The following is an 18,474-nucleotide window of genomic DNA, read 5'->3' on the forward strand; positions in this document are numbered from 1 at the left end:
CCCACAATCAAGGTTTCTGGCGAGCCCAACAGACACAACTCTGCACAAGAAGTGAGGCGCCTTAGACGACAGGGCTACCTGTGCCCCCTCATCAAATATGAAAAGAACCGTTCTGAAGGCCTGAGGTAGTGAACGAGTTGTACCGTGCCAGCGCTGTACTTGGCCACCCTCTGTGTGGGGTCGAGGCTCTCCCCACCACTGATGAGAAGCACCTGCATGGGTATGGTGCTGACAAACCTAGAAACATAATCGGGGCGAACCAAGATTCGAACCCACAATCATAGGTTTCTGGCGTGCCCAAGGGATGCAACTCTGCACAGCGAATCGCGGCGCCTCAGACGACCGGGCCACCTGTGCCCCCTGCCAATCTGATGACCAACCTGTCAGTTAGATGCTGTTATGTGTAACATATTTGTTCTGTTGTTTTTGTTAACGCCTGATTGTGTTATTGTATGAAACTCAACTGTGTGAGATCAGGCTTCAAATTGATAGACCATGCTATATTGAAGGGAGAAATAGCAAGGGAACACTGAATTGGGACTGCCATACTTCAGCTGACTGAAGGTGTAACAATGCAGTTTTTCATGCAGATTGGACATCATGCTTTACATGTTCATTCCTCTGTTTGGAAAAGTCTACTGGTGATCCAGCTTGTGAGAATGATTTGTGTTACCTATTCTACTGTCACTGTTTTGTTCTATTTGCCCATATCAGACCGAGGCCCCTGAAGAGTTTGACCAGAGGCTTCCTCCCATCACAGACGATGACATAAAGATGCTGAGAGACTCAGTTCCTGAACTAGCAGACAGACTTAGGTAAGCAATATCAGCATTACAAATTGGCACTAGTCCTGTCGTCCTTGCCAAACTGCCCAATAGTTAAGGTATCAGGCTAGAAGAAATTTGCCATTCTTAAGCATGTTAAGGGTTTTGCTATATGTTATCATTATAAGGACTAGTGGACTAAAACTGTTTGTTTGTACTGCTGAATATTACAGTCATGCTTTAGACCTTCTAATAATTGAGGGGGCGGTCGGGTAGCCTCGTGGTTAAAGCGTTCGCTCGTCACGCCGCTTCGATTCCCGATATGGGTACAATGTGTGAAGCCCATTTCTGGTGCCCCCCGCTGTGATATGGCTGGAATATTGCTAAAAGCGGAGTAAAACCATACTCACTCACTCACTCACTCTAATAACTGAGTCTAGACAATGAAGTAGTTGACAACATTAGCAACAATCCAGATGTACCCTCAGTATCACTCATGGAAGTGAAGTGAGCCCAACTCCATGCTTGAACGATTGAAGCCGTGTGTTGAGTAGAGGCAGCAAGGCTCTGTCACGTGTTGTATGATGCTTATAGATGTTTGCACTCACTGTTTTTTATCCCTTGAACCAGGCTGCTGATTTATTGTTTGGTTATCAACTACACTGCAGATTGGGTGTATGTATTAATGGATGATGGAGGCACATAGTGTATGTAAACCCATTGTGTACTGTCGTATGGTTGCAACTAGGGCTGGGATGGGTAACTCGGGTACCCGGGTTGGGTGGGTACTGAGTAGGACCCGGGTACCCACAGGACTACCCGGACCCGTGGTTGGTCACATGATATATTGTTTTATGACAAAAATTATGCACCATTCCTTCTGAATTTTCATGTGGTTGAATAAAGATGCAACTTAAGTCAACTTCAGTGTTTGCATGACCAGATTGTTTAATACATGTGTCTAAGTACGTTTTGCCAGGGCTATGGTAAAAAAAATCCCAATTGGACATTTTGTACCTATCTCTTGAGGCCTACAGTGGGTACCCGGGTTGGGTTGGGTAATAGGGGGGTGGGTACCCGGGTAGTAAATTTGGACTCGTCCCAGCCCTAGTTGCAAGCACATGTCCATTTGTTGCTTGTGAAAAGCATAGAGCATTATTCAGCCCAAGGGGAATTGAAATCGTGAAGATAATTCATGGTACAACACGTTTCTTTTATAATAATTAATGTCCAACAGTTGAGATGTTTTGTGTTTCAGCATCCCGTCCTCAGTGGCCGTGGGCGAGAGAATGACCCTGCACACCATGATGTCGTCGGTCAGTGACTCCACCGTGCAATGTGATGCCATGGTGTGTCGCAGCCTCCCCGGCACCATCGGGTCGTCGACAGCAACGTCTGACATCACTGTCATACAGAGTCAGGGAGACCACCAGTTTGTGCATATAGAGAACAGTAACCTGAGTCTCAAGGACCAGGTTGCAGCATGTGGGCCTCATGCAGACATAAAGATTAAACCCCAGATTACTGTGATTGCTGACAGACCAAACTTCCCAGTGCCACAAAGTCTTTCGGAAACTCTGACCCAGGAAATGAGGGCAGAGGTGAAGGCCAAAGAGGAACTTGCTGGGAAGGCAAATGTGATGAAAAGTGCAAAAGGTTCTCAGAGTGTGGATGGAATTAAATATGTGAAAATGTCAGACAGTGCTGACGGACTTCAGTCGTCTGGAGAACCGACCAAATCTTCAGATAGTGAGGTTGGAAGTGCTGACAGGAGCCGTGAGAGTCTGCCAGGAAAGAAGTATCATGGGAAGGGTCATCTAACAGCTGACACGTCACCTGAAGTGGAAACCTCACAGGAATTCACGACAGCCGATTTCTATATTGATGAGTCGATGCCTTCTTCCATGACAGACTCTCCACCCAATAAACACACTAGTAGTGGTGAGAAGGTCACCATCACTCAACAATTGGTGGAAAAGACACAATCAGTGGCCAAATTGGAAAAGGAGTTGGTTGAAAATCAGAAAAAGCTCACAAGTTCACAGAAACAAATAATTTGCTTGAAGGAAATGATAACTAGGGATATGCCAAAGCTACGAGAACTACATTCAGAGTTACGTAAAACTGTGTTGTCAGACAAAGAAAGTTTGAATAAGTATGTTGATACATCTTTGAAAAGCACAGTGACTGCATTGACATGTTTTCAGGACAATGTTGCGAAAATGCATGGCGAGGCTGTGAATTTGCTGAAAGCCGAACATGCAAAGGCAGTGGGTGTTCTGGAAAACAAAATTGATGAAATATCTAAGAGTAAAAATGAATCACTAAAGGAGGTCAGTACCCTTCAAAGTAAGCTTCAGACAGCTGCCACTGATCTGGAGAAGCTGAAACTAGATTATGCGAAGGACAGCAAAGGGATGAAGGAGAAGTTTGAGGAAGAGAAAGATGACTTGATACGGAAACATACCCTGGAACAAGAGGTGGAACTGGACAAGGTCCAGTCAGAATACAAGGTCGAGTTGGACCAGTACGAAGGACAGGTTCGGGAACTGATGGATAAATTGACTGAAGCTGAAAAGAATATTAAGTTGAGTACAGCTCAGATTGAGAAGGAAGTAAACCAGCTTAATGAGAAGTTTGATGAGGAGAAGGCAGCATTGAAAAGTTCTCTTGAAGAGGAGTTCAGAAAGAGGGAAAAGGAGAAGATTGAGGAGGTTCGGGATGAAATCACGAAGGCCAGTGATAAGGAGATAGAGAAACTTGTGTTGGAACATGAAAATAAGCTGAAGCAAGAAATGGGGAAACTGTGTCGAGAGAAAGAACAAGCATTGCTGGACCAGAAGGATGAGCTGGAGAATATAAGTAAAGCATATGCTAGTGACAAAATTGAAAAACTGAACAGGGAAAAGGCTGCAGAAATAAAACAGATGCAAGAGCAGACGGAGAAAGGGTTTAATGAAAGACTTTCTGCTCTTGAAAAGGAACATAGTGAGAAGGTGTCAGGACTTAAGCAAGCATTTAGCATCGAGCGAACAGAGCTTGAGCAGCAGCTGAAGCAGCTGGAGCGGAGTGCTATGAGCAGCACAGAGAGTCAGACTGAAGGGCAGGCGGTGATGGCGCTCAGTCAACATGAACAGCAGATGGAGGAAGCGCAGATGCTGTTGAAAGAGGAGATGGAGAAGGTGAGGCATAGGGGAATGTCTGCTGCAGTTGCAGGGGGCACGTCTAAGGACCAAAGTCGCATGGAGAACACCAGGAACCTAGGATTATGTTCCTAGGTTTGTCAGCACCAGAAGCGTGCTTGTGGGTGTCACTAAAATTGTAATCGTCCAAGATTTGCATCATTTCAGGCTTTCGTCGTTATAAAACTGGAATACCGTGTTAAACCCAACTCACGCACTCACTCATGCAGTTATAAGTAGTTTGTTGTGTCGTCTTTTTACATCATTAAACGTAATGTTGCATGACTCTTACGTGGCCTACTTAGTCTCTCTGACAGGCCCTATGGAGAATAACCAAAAAATATGTTGTTACTATCCCATGAGCAATGAGAATTTCTACTCCAACTTCCAAGACTGACAAAAAGAAAGCAAATTAACTGTTGTGAATGATTTATCAACACGACCCGTGAAGATCGGGGGTTGAATAGGTCTTCAGCAACCCATGCTTGCCGTAAAAAAAAGGCAACTATGCTTGACGTAAGAGGCGACCCACAGGACCGGGTGGTCAGGCTCGCTGATGCATATCATCGTGTCCCAATTGCATGGATCGATGCTCATGATGTCAATCACTGGATTGTCTGTTCCAGACTTGATTATTTACAGACCGCCGTCACATAGCTAGAATATTGCTGAGTGCGGCATTAAACAACAAACAAACAAACAAACAAACAAACAAACAAACAAACAAACAAACTTATCCCCACATTATTTCCTGGCTGATGACCTGCCAACTGTGTCTCCTTGACAGGCTCTGCGGGAACAGAAGGAGGTGTATGAGAAGGAGATAGAGGAGCTGGCCCAGAAGCTGGACAAGGAGAAGGACGACTCACTCAGCATGAAGACCAGCATGACTGCAGAGAGACAGGTAGAGCATATTCTCAGGACACGCATCCCTGTGATGAGCCTCGTAGGAGGATTCCCCACACTGTTCATCAAGGCTGTAGATTGATAGGTGCTTCTGCACAGGCTGAAACAGCATACTAGGGCAGAGATGCCTGCCCTGTTTGAAGCTTTGGAGTAATCAGTAGGGTACAAAAGCGTAATGTCATGTGAAAGTGAGCAATGTTAAGAGTACCATGCAGTGCAGGTTTTCGCTTCGACATTTTAGTTTGGCCTAGACATTAGTGAAACATTGGTACACATGCATTGATGCTGATATTTTACCCGCGTGTGAGAGCAACACTGTTTTGAAAAGCAGGGTAATAAATCTTTAAAATAAACTGAAAAAATTAATCAAAATTGCGTTTGAATGGCTTATTATGATTATACCACGAAATTCATAAACATTGAAAATTGTTTACATCAGCATCCAAAAATGGAAAATAATGGTTCCATTATGGCATGCGACAACCTCATTATTGACATCTATCAGGGCCACATTTCAACAAGCACGCTTTATTTTGTATATTTTGTCTAAAAATAACATTCACTTACGAAAGTATTTAATTCAAGCTGTTGTGTGGGGGCAAGCTCTCCAATCCTCCAGTTATTTTAGCAAGGTGACAAAAAATAGCCTCGGAAATGCTGCATGCTTTTCAGAAGATGGTCAAAGCTCACACATGGTCAAAATTCATTATGTGACAATATTAACTGTATTGCAAAAAGACAATGTAGTGTTTTGATTTCTAAGGAAATATCAGTGTACATGCAATTAGTTCCTTGTCACCGGTGCACTAAATATTTGCTCTCTGTGATATTTTGCGCAAGTAAATAATTTTGACCAAAATGTCAAAAATTGTAATTTCTAAGGGGAGGAAAAGCATAATACATGTAGCATAATTTTTGGCTCAAAAACGTAATTATTATACCAATAGCATAATGGTTGGTATCTCTGCTAGGGGTGTAAAGATTTGTATATGTGGCGATACAATGTATCAATGTCAAGATACTTAGAATATACTGCTATTGACATCACTGTATATAAACTATTGAGATCCATTGAGTCCATTGTGAAACCAAACATGATGAAATGTCTCTTAATAACTTCCTTTTTATGCATACACAATGTGCCCCTTCTGATGAATGTGGGGGCGGTCGGGTAGCCAAGTGGTTACAGCGTTTGCTTGTCACGCCTAAGACCCGGGTTCGAATCCCGACATGGGTACAATGTCTGAAGCCCATTTCTGGTGTCCCCCGCCGTGATATTGCTGGACAATTTCTAAAAGCGGAGTAAAACCAAACTCACTCACTGTGATGAATGTATAATAAAGGAATGCCTTTGAAGACTCTCAATGTTTTATTGGTTCTGTCATTTAGCTGAATGTTTGTTTGCAGGTCCAGTTCAATGAGGCTGTGAGTCGGGTGGGGCAGGAGAAGGACAAGATGATTGATGAGGTGAAACAACAGCTGCAGGAACAGACAGGTGGGTGTACACGTGACACTGGGGGAGGGGGGGGCGTGGTTTAGTGAACCTTAGGGTGAGGGTGACTAGTGGCATACGGCTGAGGAACAGACAGGTGGGTGTACACATGACATTGGGGTAGGGGTGTGTGGTTTAGTGACCCTCGGGTGAGGGTGACTAGTGGCATACAGCTGAGGAACAGACAGGTGGGTGTACAGATGACACTGGGGGAGGGGGGCGTGGTTTAGTGACCCTCGGGTGAGGGTGACTAGTGGGATACGGCTGAGGAAACAGACAGGTGGGTGTACACATGACACTGGGGGAGGGGGGCGTGGTTTAGTGACCCTTGGGTGAGGGTGAGTAGTGGGATACGGCTGAGGAACAGACATGGGGGTGTACAGATGACACTGGGGGAGGGGGGCGTGGTTTAGTGACCCTCGGGTGAGGGTGACTAGTGGGATACGGCTGAGGAAACAGACAGGTGGGTGTACACGTGACACTGGGGGAGGGGGGGGCGTGGTTTAGTGACCCTCGGGCTGAGGGTGACTAGTGGGATACAGCTGAGGAACAGACAGGTGGGTGTACAGATGACACTGGGGGAGGGGGGCGTGGTTTAGTGACCCTTGGGTGAGGGTGACTAGTGGGATACGGCTGAGGAAACAGACAGGTGGGTGTACAGATGACACTGGGGGAGGGGGGCGTGGTTTAGTGACCCTTGGGTGAGGGTGACTAGTGGGATACGGCTGAGGAAACAGACAGGTGGGTGTACAGATGACACTGGGGGAGGGGGGCGTGGTTTAGTGACCCTTGGGTGAGGGTGACTAGTGGGATACGGCTGAGGAAACAGACAGGTGGGTGTACAGATGACACTGGGGGAGGCGGGCGTGGTTTAGTGACCCTTGGGTGAGGGTGACTAGTGGGATACGGCTGAGGAAACAGACAGGTGGGTGTACACATGACACTGGGGGAGGGGGGCGTGGTTTAGTGACCCTTGGGTGAGGGTGAGTAGTGGGATACGGCTGAGGAACAGACAGGTGGGTGTACAGATGACACTGGGGGAGGGGGGCGTGGTTTAGTGACCCTTGGGTGAGGGTGACTAGTGGGATACGGCTGAGGAAACAGACAGGTGGGTGTACAGATGACACTGGGGGAGGCGGGCGTGGTTTAGTGACCCTTGGGTGAGGGTGACTAGTGGGATACGGCTGAGGAAACAGACAGGTGGGTGTACACGTGACACTGGGGGAGGGGGGGGCGTGGTTTAGTGAACCTTGGGTGAGGGTGACTAGTGGCATACGGCTGAGGAACAGACAGGTACGGTGTACACATGACACTGGGGAAGGGGGGCGTGGTTTAGCGGATGCTTCTGCCCTTGTGCAGTATCTGTGGTTCATGGGATTTGAATCCCACATTCAGTCATGGATTCATAAACCTACAAGATTGAAAGTTAGAGATTGATATATATGGTGAAATTTAATTAATATTCACATGGGGAAATTTTCACCAATCTATACCGTATTTTGTGTTTCAGACAAGCTGGAGTCTGTGTCCAATGAGAAGCTGTTGGTGGAGAAGGACCTGGACGAGATCCGGGCCAAGCTGGAGGAGAATGACAACCAGCATAGGTAAAGACTGGGAACATCAGATGTGAATGAAGGGGGATAATGGGAGGAAAAGAGATAAGTGTCGGGATCATGGTGGTAACAGAGTTGTGGGGGAACATGGAATTAGGGGGTGATGGTTATCAATTATTTGCGTTGATATTGCTTAGTAATCTGTTGTATTGACTGTCTGTTCCCAGGAGTAAGGAGGCTAACAATTGGTGTTGGTATTTTTCTGTCATCTCATTTTGACTGTCTGTTCCCAGGAGTAAGGAGTCTGTTCGTGTTAGTATGGTTCTGTCATCTGTCATTTTGACTGTCTGTTCCCAGGAGTAAGGAGGCTATCTGTTCGTGTTGGTATGGTTCTGTCATCTGCCATGTTGACTGTCTGTTCCCAGGAGTAAGGAGGCAAACAATTAGTGTTGGTATGGTTCTGTCATCTGTCATTTTGACTGTCTGTTCCCAGGAGTAAGGAGGCTAACTGTTCGTGTTGGTATGGTTCTGTCATCTGTCTTTGACTCTCTGTTCCCTGGAGTAAGGAGGCTAACTATTCGTGTTGGTATGGTTCTGTCATCTGTCATTTTGACTGTCTGTTCCCAGGAGTAAGGAGGCTCAGCTCCAGGATGAGATGTCCCTCCTCCAACAGAAGCTGTCTCAGCTGCAGCAGCAGATTCTCACCAAGTCCGAGATTGCCGTCACACCGCCAGATGTCAAGGAGGGGTATGCCCTATGTAGTCTAGAGATTCTGAAATATTCAATATCCTTTTGAATTTATTATCATTATTAATTTCATTTTACCAGTTCTTCATTTAATCATCAGTCTGCTATAGTACCTCTGTAAAATGCTGTAGTCATTTAATCTTAACCAGCGTCATATTTCCAATTTATTTTTCCTCTCTTTCAAAGAATTATAAGAAGTAAAAAATATTGACCTCAATGTAGTTATGTATACTCACCCCCAAAAGAAACACGAACCATAGAAACATATAGAGAGGTATGTATGTTAAGAAAAGATGTTCCCAATGTGTACCAATTAATGAGAAAACTGGTTAACAGTGAAGTTTTACCACAGCATCTGTATTCTTATCACGATATGCTGCACACGATGTCCAAACTAATCCTGCATGAGTCATGTATATATGACGTCACCTGTGATGCATTCATGAGCGTCGGTTCACACAACAACAGTATGTTCGTTTGTGCATTGAACCAATCTAATATCTCTTGAATATGAGTAATTCTTCATATATTAACCAACATGTATGGTATCCATGTTTCTTTTGTCGGTGAGTATAGTTTTTTCAATGTGCTTTGCAGATAAATGAATATTTTTTCTAAAGTTACGAAATTTCTAATGTTTCTTTTGCAGAGCATCAGTGATTTCAATTGAGTCTAAAACATCTGAGTTGGAATCTGTAAGTACATATGTCCCTGAACACTCTCGACAGTATTATGTAGGGCAAACTTCGACATAGAACGATTCAGTGTGAACGTACCCTCAATGACTTTGATGTTAATGATTTCAAATATTGTCAAATATAGAGATAAAGATATCCTTTGGGTTTGACCATAGATCTTGTTTGAATGTTTTCCTGCTGGTGTAGTAGTATAGGTAATAGGGGTTCTGGACCACTTCCACTGGAGCTGGATTCATATACCTATACTGCTACTACAGGGGGAATTTTTTATGCCAAAATGATTATGCGATTCAACGATAGTCATGAGATTCAGCTCCAGCTCACCAATACCTGGGTCCAATCATTGCTTTAGATGAGTCTAAATGGTAATAAAAATATTCTTCATTATTTTTATCGATAAAGCGATATTCAACATTTTTATTAAGTTCTTCCTTCATTTTACTAGGAGACCAGACTATATAACTACACTCTTTTTGTAAATTGATAAGAAACAATTGATTACCGTATTTGGTTGGTTTGACATCACTGATATAATAAAAACCTTGTGGTAATTCTCTCCATTTAATAGTTTTTTCCATTATTATATATTTATGTAAGCATTTGTCTAAATGTAATCACACGATAGTAAGCAATTTATTTTTAATCTCCAACCAGTTCTTTGGTTTTGGCATGAATAATTGACGCGCTTGTTGCCTCCCTTGTTCTATGAACTTTTTTTTATCGTCTTCGCTAATACCATTGGTCTTACGAGAATTTGATCGAATCTCCTGCTTCATTTCATTGTATTTGGTGAGTTCCGACAGCACTAAACGAAACTCATCCTCGGATATCTTGCAATCGGCCATTGCTGTCGAAATATGATCCTCGATGCTGTTCAACTTTGCATCGGCGAGTATCCGAATACTATCGTGTTTTAATGCTTTCTTTTGCAACCTACGAGAAATTAATTTTATCGCTATTCCTGCCAGTCCCGAGACTCCAGCGGCTATTTCCATGCCGAGCACGATAGGCGCGGCGATTATAGTTGATAGTAAACCGACACCGGCTACACCGAGTCCCATGCCAGCTACTACAAGAGCGGTGTCAACTCCGTCCAGAGCATTCACGACTCTGCGATACTTTTTATACAATCCAAGTCTCAACTCCCTATCCTTTTCTATTCGATGTTTTATGTCGCTTATTTGATGTAATCGAAATCCATCAACAGTTTCCATCATTTCATCGAGCGCTGGATATAAACTCATAGTGTATATTACGAATATATAATAGTCTTTAATTGGTCTTGCTTAAATGTTTTGAGAGTATACATCAACCTTATCAAATGTATATTATACGGCAAGAATATCTTAGAAAGGGAAATACTACCACTTTTAATAATTTGAACCCCCTCGAGGGATGTAACGGGTGATGCACCGACATGAATAATACTGCAACGTTGACGCTCGTGTTTCTTGAGCCATTTAATCGATAGACCTGGTAATATTTCGAAGGCATCTACCGGTGCATCTCCGAACAAGACTTCAATAATAAGCGTAGAAATATTAGGTATTGCACTCAAGTTCTGTTTAATATCATCGAATTCGGTAACCAAATTTAAACTAACATTTTGGATTGCCGGACGACTATATAACATATGACCTGGTTTTTCTGGCAGGGGAGTGACTAACACACTTTTTCGTTTTGACGGGATTTAGGCCGCGAGTACGATGCCACTATTTATTATCTTAGTTAAATTATGTCCCTTACCCATCATCGCATAAGGTGGGGTAATGACGATATTCAGTAGCCACTTGATGTTTGCTTCGACCATAGTCCATTTATTCTCACTGTTGTAAATAATATTGTACGGAGTGGTTTTAAGGAGTCTACTAACGTCGACATCGCTTAAATCTTCTAGATTACCCGTGAATGTGACTTCTTTCCGCTTGTATACATTATCGTGTAAGTGTAAAGCGTATAACTTACCATTGGTACCGGGTTTACCGAATCCTTCCGTGTCTCCGAGATCGGAAAGCGCAATTGTATTACATTGTCTGAGCGTTCCAGGGCCTGATGCATCAACCATTATTTATAATATGGAGTGTTACACTTAAGTATCCTATATGTACAGGTCGGTGTTTTACATCTAATACAGAAATTTTGAGGTCTGAAATAATACCACGCTTCAATTTTTTATATTGTAATAACGAGAAAGATTCCGTTATACCGCTATTGTATTTTTCATTTTTCACTGGAACACTTCTGAGCAGAGTTGAAGGACTTTCGAGTTGAATATTATCTGTCGTGCTTATTTGATCAAGATGAATGAACAACTCTTTATAGGGAGCTAAATCGGGTAATGTATCTCCCTCATTTGATGAATCGATTATTACAGTATAACCGGCTGCAAATCCAAGTGTAATTCCTAAGTTCCCAGTAAAAACTACACCCATTCCTCCAGGGGATAATTTCAGTCTCCCAGTCGCCTCATTTTGTGTGAGACTAGCTCCATAAGGCTTAAAATATTCATCATTGAGTGAGCATACGCTGTAATACCCATCAGGTATAGTAATAATTCTATTATGGTCATCACTTCTAAATATCTTATTATTATCTTTCGCAGCACTTATATTGGTCCACCGTGGGTAATACGTTACATCGCATAGAGCTACTTCGAGTTGTCCATCCGAGTTATCGATAGTACGAAGCAGTTGAATAGACTGACCATTTGTTATTCCAAGGAGTGTAACATACATATCAAATATACAATGATACTATATCATAACTTAAATATGGAATCAACCATTATTTATAATATGGAGTGTTACACTTAAGTATCCTATATGTACAGGTTGGTGTTTTACATCTAATACAGAAATTTTGAGGTCTGAAATAATACCACGCTTCAATTTTTTATATTGTAATGATGAGAAAGATTCCGTTCTACCGCTATTGTATTTTTCATTTTTCACTGGAACACTTCTGAGCAGAGTTGAAGGACTTTCTAGTTGAATATTATCCGTCGTGCTTATTTGATTAAGATGAATGAACAACTCTTTATAGGGAACTAAATCGGGTAATGCATTTACAGTCACTGTTTTGTTGACTGGTAATATTACTGACTGTCCCAATCCAAGTGTAATTCCTAAGTTCTCTTCAATAATTATACCTGTTTCTCCAGTGTATATTTTCACTTTCCCATTCGACTCATTTTGTGTGATACTAATTCCATTAGGCTTAAAAATTTCATCATTGAGTGAGCTTATGCTGTAATACCCATCAGGTATAATAATACGAATGTCATCAATACCCCTTTTTTCACCTTGTATAATCATCTTATTATTTCTTTTTGCAGCACTTATATTGGTCCACCGTGGGTAATACGTTACATCGCATAGAGCGACTTCGAGTTGTCCATCCGAGTTATCGATTGTATGAAGCAGTTCAATAGACTGGCCATTTGTTATTCCCGGGAGTGTAACATACATATTAAATATACAATGATACTATATCATAACTTAAATATGAAATCGACTTACATTACTAATCAATCGATTATAGTAACTGCCTCTGGTGCTGAATTTTTAGTTAAATTCCCCGATATCTTTGAAAAGTACAGGGTCACGGCAACTAGCGATAAAATGGTGCACGATTGGTTTCACAATCCGATGCAATTTTGGCAGAATCAGTTAAACTTTGCCGTATGGTGTGCCACAACGGGATGTGGCGTATCTCTTTACGCTCCAGGATTTGAACTGAATAAGTCTGTTATGTCATTTCACGTGTACTATCAGATTAGACGTATACTTAAAGAAATTAGTGCTCCATTACCGCAGGATCGAGCGTGGAATTCCACAAATAATAATTATGATAGGTCCGCGTATGAGCGTATTTGTCAGGAATTTAATGTTTCTACGAGTAAAGATTGGCGTATTAAAGGAGCAAACCATGGTCTAGGTGTTCCTTACACACAGGAAAATAAATCCGTCAAAGAAGAAAGCGATTATGTATATAGAGTACTTAATAAACTTCCAGTTAATTTTGGTAAGTTGTATAGTACCAGCAAACTTTACGCAAGAATATATGATCATTGGCATAAAACCGGTGATTGGTATAAAGGCTGGGAACTTTATAGTAACGATTGGAGAGGGGATATTATGAGTTTTAAGAGTGGTTTAATTTATATTGTTACAAAATTTATACAAATGAACGATACCGCAAACGCTTGGAATGAATTCCTTAATGATAAAACAGAAAATAATTTTACTAATCCAGGATTTGTAAGAGTTAATGAATCGATAAGAACTTATGTATGGGCAATTCTCGGAGCGCAATCGCAAACACGAACGTCCATTATCGGTTCTGGGACGGCGCTCGATGCGCAAAAACAGTTTGTCTCAAACGTGGAGGACGCCATTAATTCACCAGTTGACATACCATCGTCTATAAAGCGTTTTCAAGATGCATTACAGTACGCTCGATCTAAAGTGGACTTCGTTTATGCACCGGGACTATACATGTCTCCGAGTAATATGGAACTTAAGATCGGTCAAGTGATAGGCTATAATAATAAAATTGTTATCGCTACCGATCAACAAAAACCAGGTATAAATTCAGATATGAACGTCGAATTATTAACGCAAACGATCACGGGCGAAAAGGGAATAGTCAAGCCGCAAACACCACATGTTTCTCAAACATCTACTGATGCACAAGTGTCACCGCATATTGCGGCTAAAAATCAACAACATATCGATGAAAAAACAGCGCTTGTAGTGGGTGGAGTCTCGGTTGGCTTACTCATGATTTGGTTAGCGAACTGATTTGGTGGTTAAATAGTTCTTAGCGAATACGTACAACAGCCCTGCAATTGCTACGATCAACCCCCACAAGTTTTGACTAAGCCAAGTGGTGGTCTTAGCTAATAAATTCAATAGCCAGGAAACAACACTCCCAATTATACCGGGAAGTGCAGCCGCGGCTTTCTCAGCTAGCTTTCCCAGTGCTGAACCTAATGCTTTTAAATGCTTTTTTATCCACTCTCTTATACCGTTTTTATCGTTAGGCGGTGTACTACCACCTGTACTACCACCTGTTAATGAGAGAGTCAAAGTCGATATAATAAATCCCAACGCGGTTAAAATACTAGCAATTGTTATTCCCTGTTCTCTGAACAATGTTTTAATTTTATCGGCCAGTGTAGTATCATCGTTTAGGACTTGATCGATAGTTTCTCGAATACGACTGATTTGCGAACGAAGTGCCTTTCTATTACTGGAAGCTGCTTCGAGGCGGGCCAATCTTTCCTCTTCTAGGTTACGCAATCTTTCAGCAACGCGGCGTCTACTGAATTCATCGCCCGCCTGTTCGAGTTTTGTTTTCTCTTGAGCTATGTGTTTGTCGATTTCGGATAGCTTGGCTATATTATTGATGAGTTCTCCCCGCATAGTTTGCATTGCCTTGTCAAGACCTCGTAATTCCCTAATACTGAACTCTGAATGCGTGGAATTATCGTAGTAGGTATCTAAGATTTCTCCGAGTCCGTCCGAGGCCACCATCGAGGCTGCTTCCAAATCATCTGTATTAACGAGTTCTTTCCTCATAGTCTGAAGAGCCTTAGTAGTCTTTGCGGGAAGTCTTCGGTAGTCTACAAAACCTAATTCATCACGAACAAAGCCGATGCCTTTTTTAGCGGCTATCGTAGACAAGGCTAGGGGCTTACGAGTACGAGAATGCATAAGATCAATATCCGGAGCGCCACGCAGTCGCAATATTCCTTTACTATCTATCTCAAACTTTGAATATTCACGACCTATTGGAGTAACATAATTTTTATCGTCTTTTAATGCATCGTAATAATCATCAACGGCTGGTTTTAAAAGTTCATCATTTACGGTTGGGATCATAAAGCTGGTTTCATCAGTACCCTCTTCGATTGTACTAGTATCAGTTATGTTATCTAGATCAAAGTCATTATGTTCAAAATCAGTCATTTTTATATTAAACATAGGGTACATGTTTTCAATATAACAATGTCTTCGCAATACGGACGCAAGTTAAACCCACAACGCAGACTTCGAGATCCATTAGGGGTCAAAGCAATTCGTCAGTCTGTAACTATAACTAATAATCCTAGTACCATCGATCAGAATCAGACGCTTCTGGTTCGCTTTCCTAATCTCGGCGCACACGATGTGTTAGTTCCGGGAACTGTCCGACTATCATTTACGATTGTTTTGAATTCTACCGACGTTAACAGGGAGCCGGTTCAGAACTTAGGTCGTGCTATCGTTAAGAAAATCGCTATTAAAATTAGTGGTAATGAGGTTTTGAGTATCGACGATAGCGATGTATACTATTGTTACATAGATCTCTGGAGAACGGATAAAGAGCGGGAAAACTTACAGTACCAAGGTATTTGTAATAAGAACACATTGAGACTGCGCGTAGATGCTTCTAGTGGTGATGGTACCATCGTAAAAGATCAGGCCGTTGCCGACGCATTAGGTAACCGATTCTATATTCCCCTAGACTTTGAATTACTAGATTCCCACATGCCATTTTATCAAGCATCCCTAGGCGATAGGTTAGAATATGAACTCACTTTTAACGACTACGGTAGAGTAATCAGATCCGCTAATGTAGATGCTAGCTATTCCATTGACAATATCTCGCTCGAGTACGATATGATAACGGATCCCGAATTAGCCAGACAAATTCGTAACCAGTATTCGGGAAGTTTAGCCATTTTGTACGATCGCGTACTGCGACATCGAAAGATCACGAGGGACAAAAAAGATACGTTGTGGAATATCAATCTAAACGTCCCCACGAGGTCGTTGAAGGGTATTTTAATGTTGTTCGAGGACCCCTCCGATGCGTTTAAAAGAAATACCGAGAAGTTCTACAATCCCAAGATTACGAAAGTAGAATTGACTATCGAGGGCGTGCCTAATCAACTATATAGCCAAGGAATGCTATCGCATCACCAGTGGGATGAGATTAAAAAACTTCCTTCTATAAAACGCTCTCCGGAAGTTAACGCGGTCGTGAAAGATCTGTCTCTCGGGAGTGTATCGATGGGTGAATACCTCACCTCGAAGTACGCGCTATGGCTCGACATGCGAACAACGGACGATGACCAATTACACGGCAGTGGGAGGAGAATAGAAAATGCTAGCGAGGGTGTCACCATACAGATATCGAAGCTCCTCGAAGCGGCTGGTAAATTAAACATATATTTGTACGTGATTATGGATGCGCAACTTAATATACAAAATGGGAGATTCGTGCAAGCGATCTATTGATAATCTTTTACCTAAAGATCCGCACTGCGCTATCATATGCGGGCAAACGGGCTGCGGAAAAACAGCCTTTATTCTAGATATTTTAGAAAGTCATTATCGGGACGTTTTCGATCATATTATTATTCTGTGCCCGACTATAAGCGTTAATAAAACATACTTATCCAGAGATTGGGTAATGAATGACGACGGAATACACAGAGTCGATCCAGGCGATCGTTTACAAGACTGTCTCCGAGTATGTCATGAAAAATACAAAGGAGAATCAACCCTTTTCGTAATAGACGACTGCAGCGCGAGTAAAGAATTAACAAAAAAGAAAGATATGCTTTCGTATTTAGCATTCTCCGGTCGGCATACTCAACATAGCGTTTGGGTACTTACTCAAAAATACAACTCTGTCCTGAAAGATCTCAGAGAGCAGACCAAATGGGTAGCGCTGTTTCATTGCAAAGATCGAGATTCATTCGAGGAATGTTTACGCGAAAATGACGTCATTTATACCAAGAATGAACGTGACAAAGTCAGAAAAGTGTTAGCAGCAACGAAGCACTGTAAACTCGTATTAAAAACCGATCAACCAGCTGCTTACGCAATTGCTTAGCAAAATGTAGCAAAATTATAGCAAAATTGTAGCAAAATTGTAGCAAAATGTAGCAAAATGTAGCAAATTGAACATTAGCGGTTAATATTACATAAAATGTGGTTCGAAATCATCATTCTTTCGCAACAGTTCATTATTACGGGATGTATTGGATACGTCATATTATATTATGTTAGACTTAAATATCTCCTTAGGTATTACATTATGGAATGTGACGAACTCATCGAACAAATGCTCAAAGAATCTGATCAACATACAGAAGAACATGCAGATAAACATAGAGAAAGACTCGCGGCTTTGGTAGCCGGTGGAAAATGTTCCCAATATTTGGGAGAAAATTATACCATCGAAAAAATTGATAACATGACCGACGAAGAGATTAAAAAACTGTACGCGCGTTACGAGTCTAGACTGGGAGCTACCATGACTAAAACTATAGGGTCGTCTATATTACAACTATACACAGTCGTAGCTAGTACGTTTCTCCCCATCCCGGCAGAACATCGCATGTATTTATGCGAATCTCTAGAGAAAGACCCATTCATCGAACACGCTATAAGCTCAGTGAGCTGTGAGTTTTATCATAGATTCGGAATGTTCTTAGCTCCGCTCACCACAGCTTTAATAACGGCTAGGTATTGTCAATTTAAACATACGTGCCCACTTAATAATATAAATGGAGACACAACAGGTGACACCACAACAGATTGCGCAACCACAACAGATTGCGGAACAACAGATTGCGGAAACAAAACCACAAGTGAATGAGGATGAACCACAAGTGAATGCACCACAAACACAAAAACAAGCTAGAGTTACTAAGAACCCCAAAAAAATAGCCGCAGGAAGGAAGGGAGGGCTGGCGCGCAAAGCAAAATTAATAAATAATTCAAATCCAATTAAAACATGGGCACTAGTAGGAGTTGCTGGTATAGCGGCTGTATGGTTCTTTTATAAGACCGAAGAAGAGAAAACGTCACCCCCGCCGCAACAACAAGTTCAATTAGAGGTTAGTCCTCATATAATGCTATAAGAAGCATGACTACTCCAGTTACAGACGGTAAAATGTTGGTAAACGCGACGTATCATTCAGCGGTGGTCACCGGCTTGGCCATTGGCTATGCCCGTATGGCTAAAATGCTTGCTAAAGCCACACCTCCCAAGCTAGATTTTAATGGATTTGATATAGGTATGATGATTCTGGATATTGGATTAGCAATGGCAACGAAGGATATGCTCATCAAA

At 42.1% G+C, this 18,474-nt stretch overlaps 1 protein-coding gene across 2 annotated transcripts in view; it reads left to right on the forward strand.

Moving 5' to 3' along the window:
• The window catches only part of LOC139480369 (RB1-inducible coiled-coil protein 1-like), a 63,239-nt gene that overhangs the window by 25,780 nt on the left and 18,985 nt on the right, over positions 1-18,474 (forward strand). For both annotated transcript variants that reach the window (XM_071263431.1, XM_071263432.1), the window contains 7 exons: positions 715-815; positions 2,023-3,946; positions 4,734-4,850; positions 6,260-6,347; positions 7,855-7,948; positions 8,525-8,644; positions 9,294-9,339. In XM_071263431.1, the coding sequence (XP_071119532.1) occupies positions 715-815; positions 2,023-3,946; positions 4,734-4,850; positions 6,260-6,347; positions 7,855-7,948; positions 8,525-8,644; positions 9,294-9,339 (2,490 nt within the window). The remainder of the gene's footprint in view (positions 1-714; positions 816-2,022; positions 3,947-4,733; positions 4,851-6,259; positions 6,348-7,854; positions 7,949-8,524; positions 8,645-9,293; positions 9,340-18,474) is intronic.

This window comes from Haliotis cracherodii, unplaced genomic scaffold, assembly GCF_022045235.1.
Source record: "Haliotis cracherodii isolate W230 unplaced genomic scaffold, xgHalCrac1.p SCAF_4, whole genome shotgun sequence".
NCBI classification, from domain to species: domain Eukaryota; kingdom Metazoa; phylum Mollusca; class Gastropoda; order Lepetellida; family Haliotidae; genus Haliotis; species Haliotis cracherodii.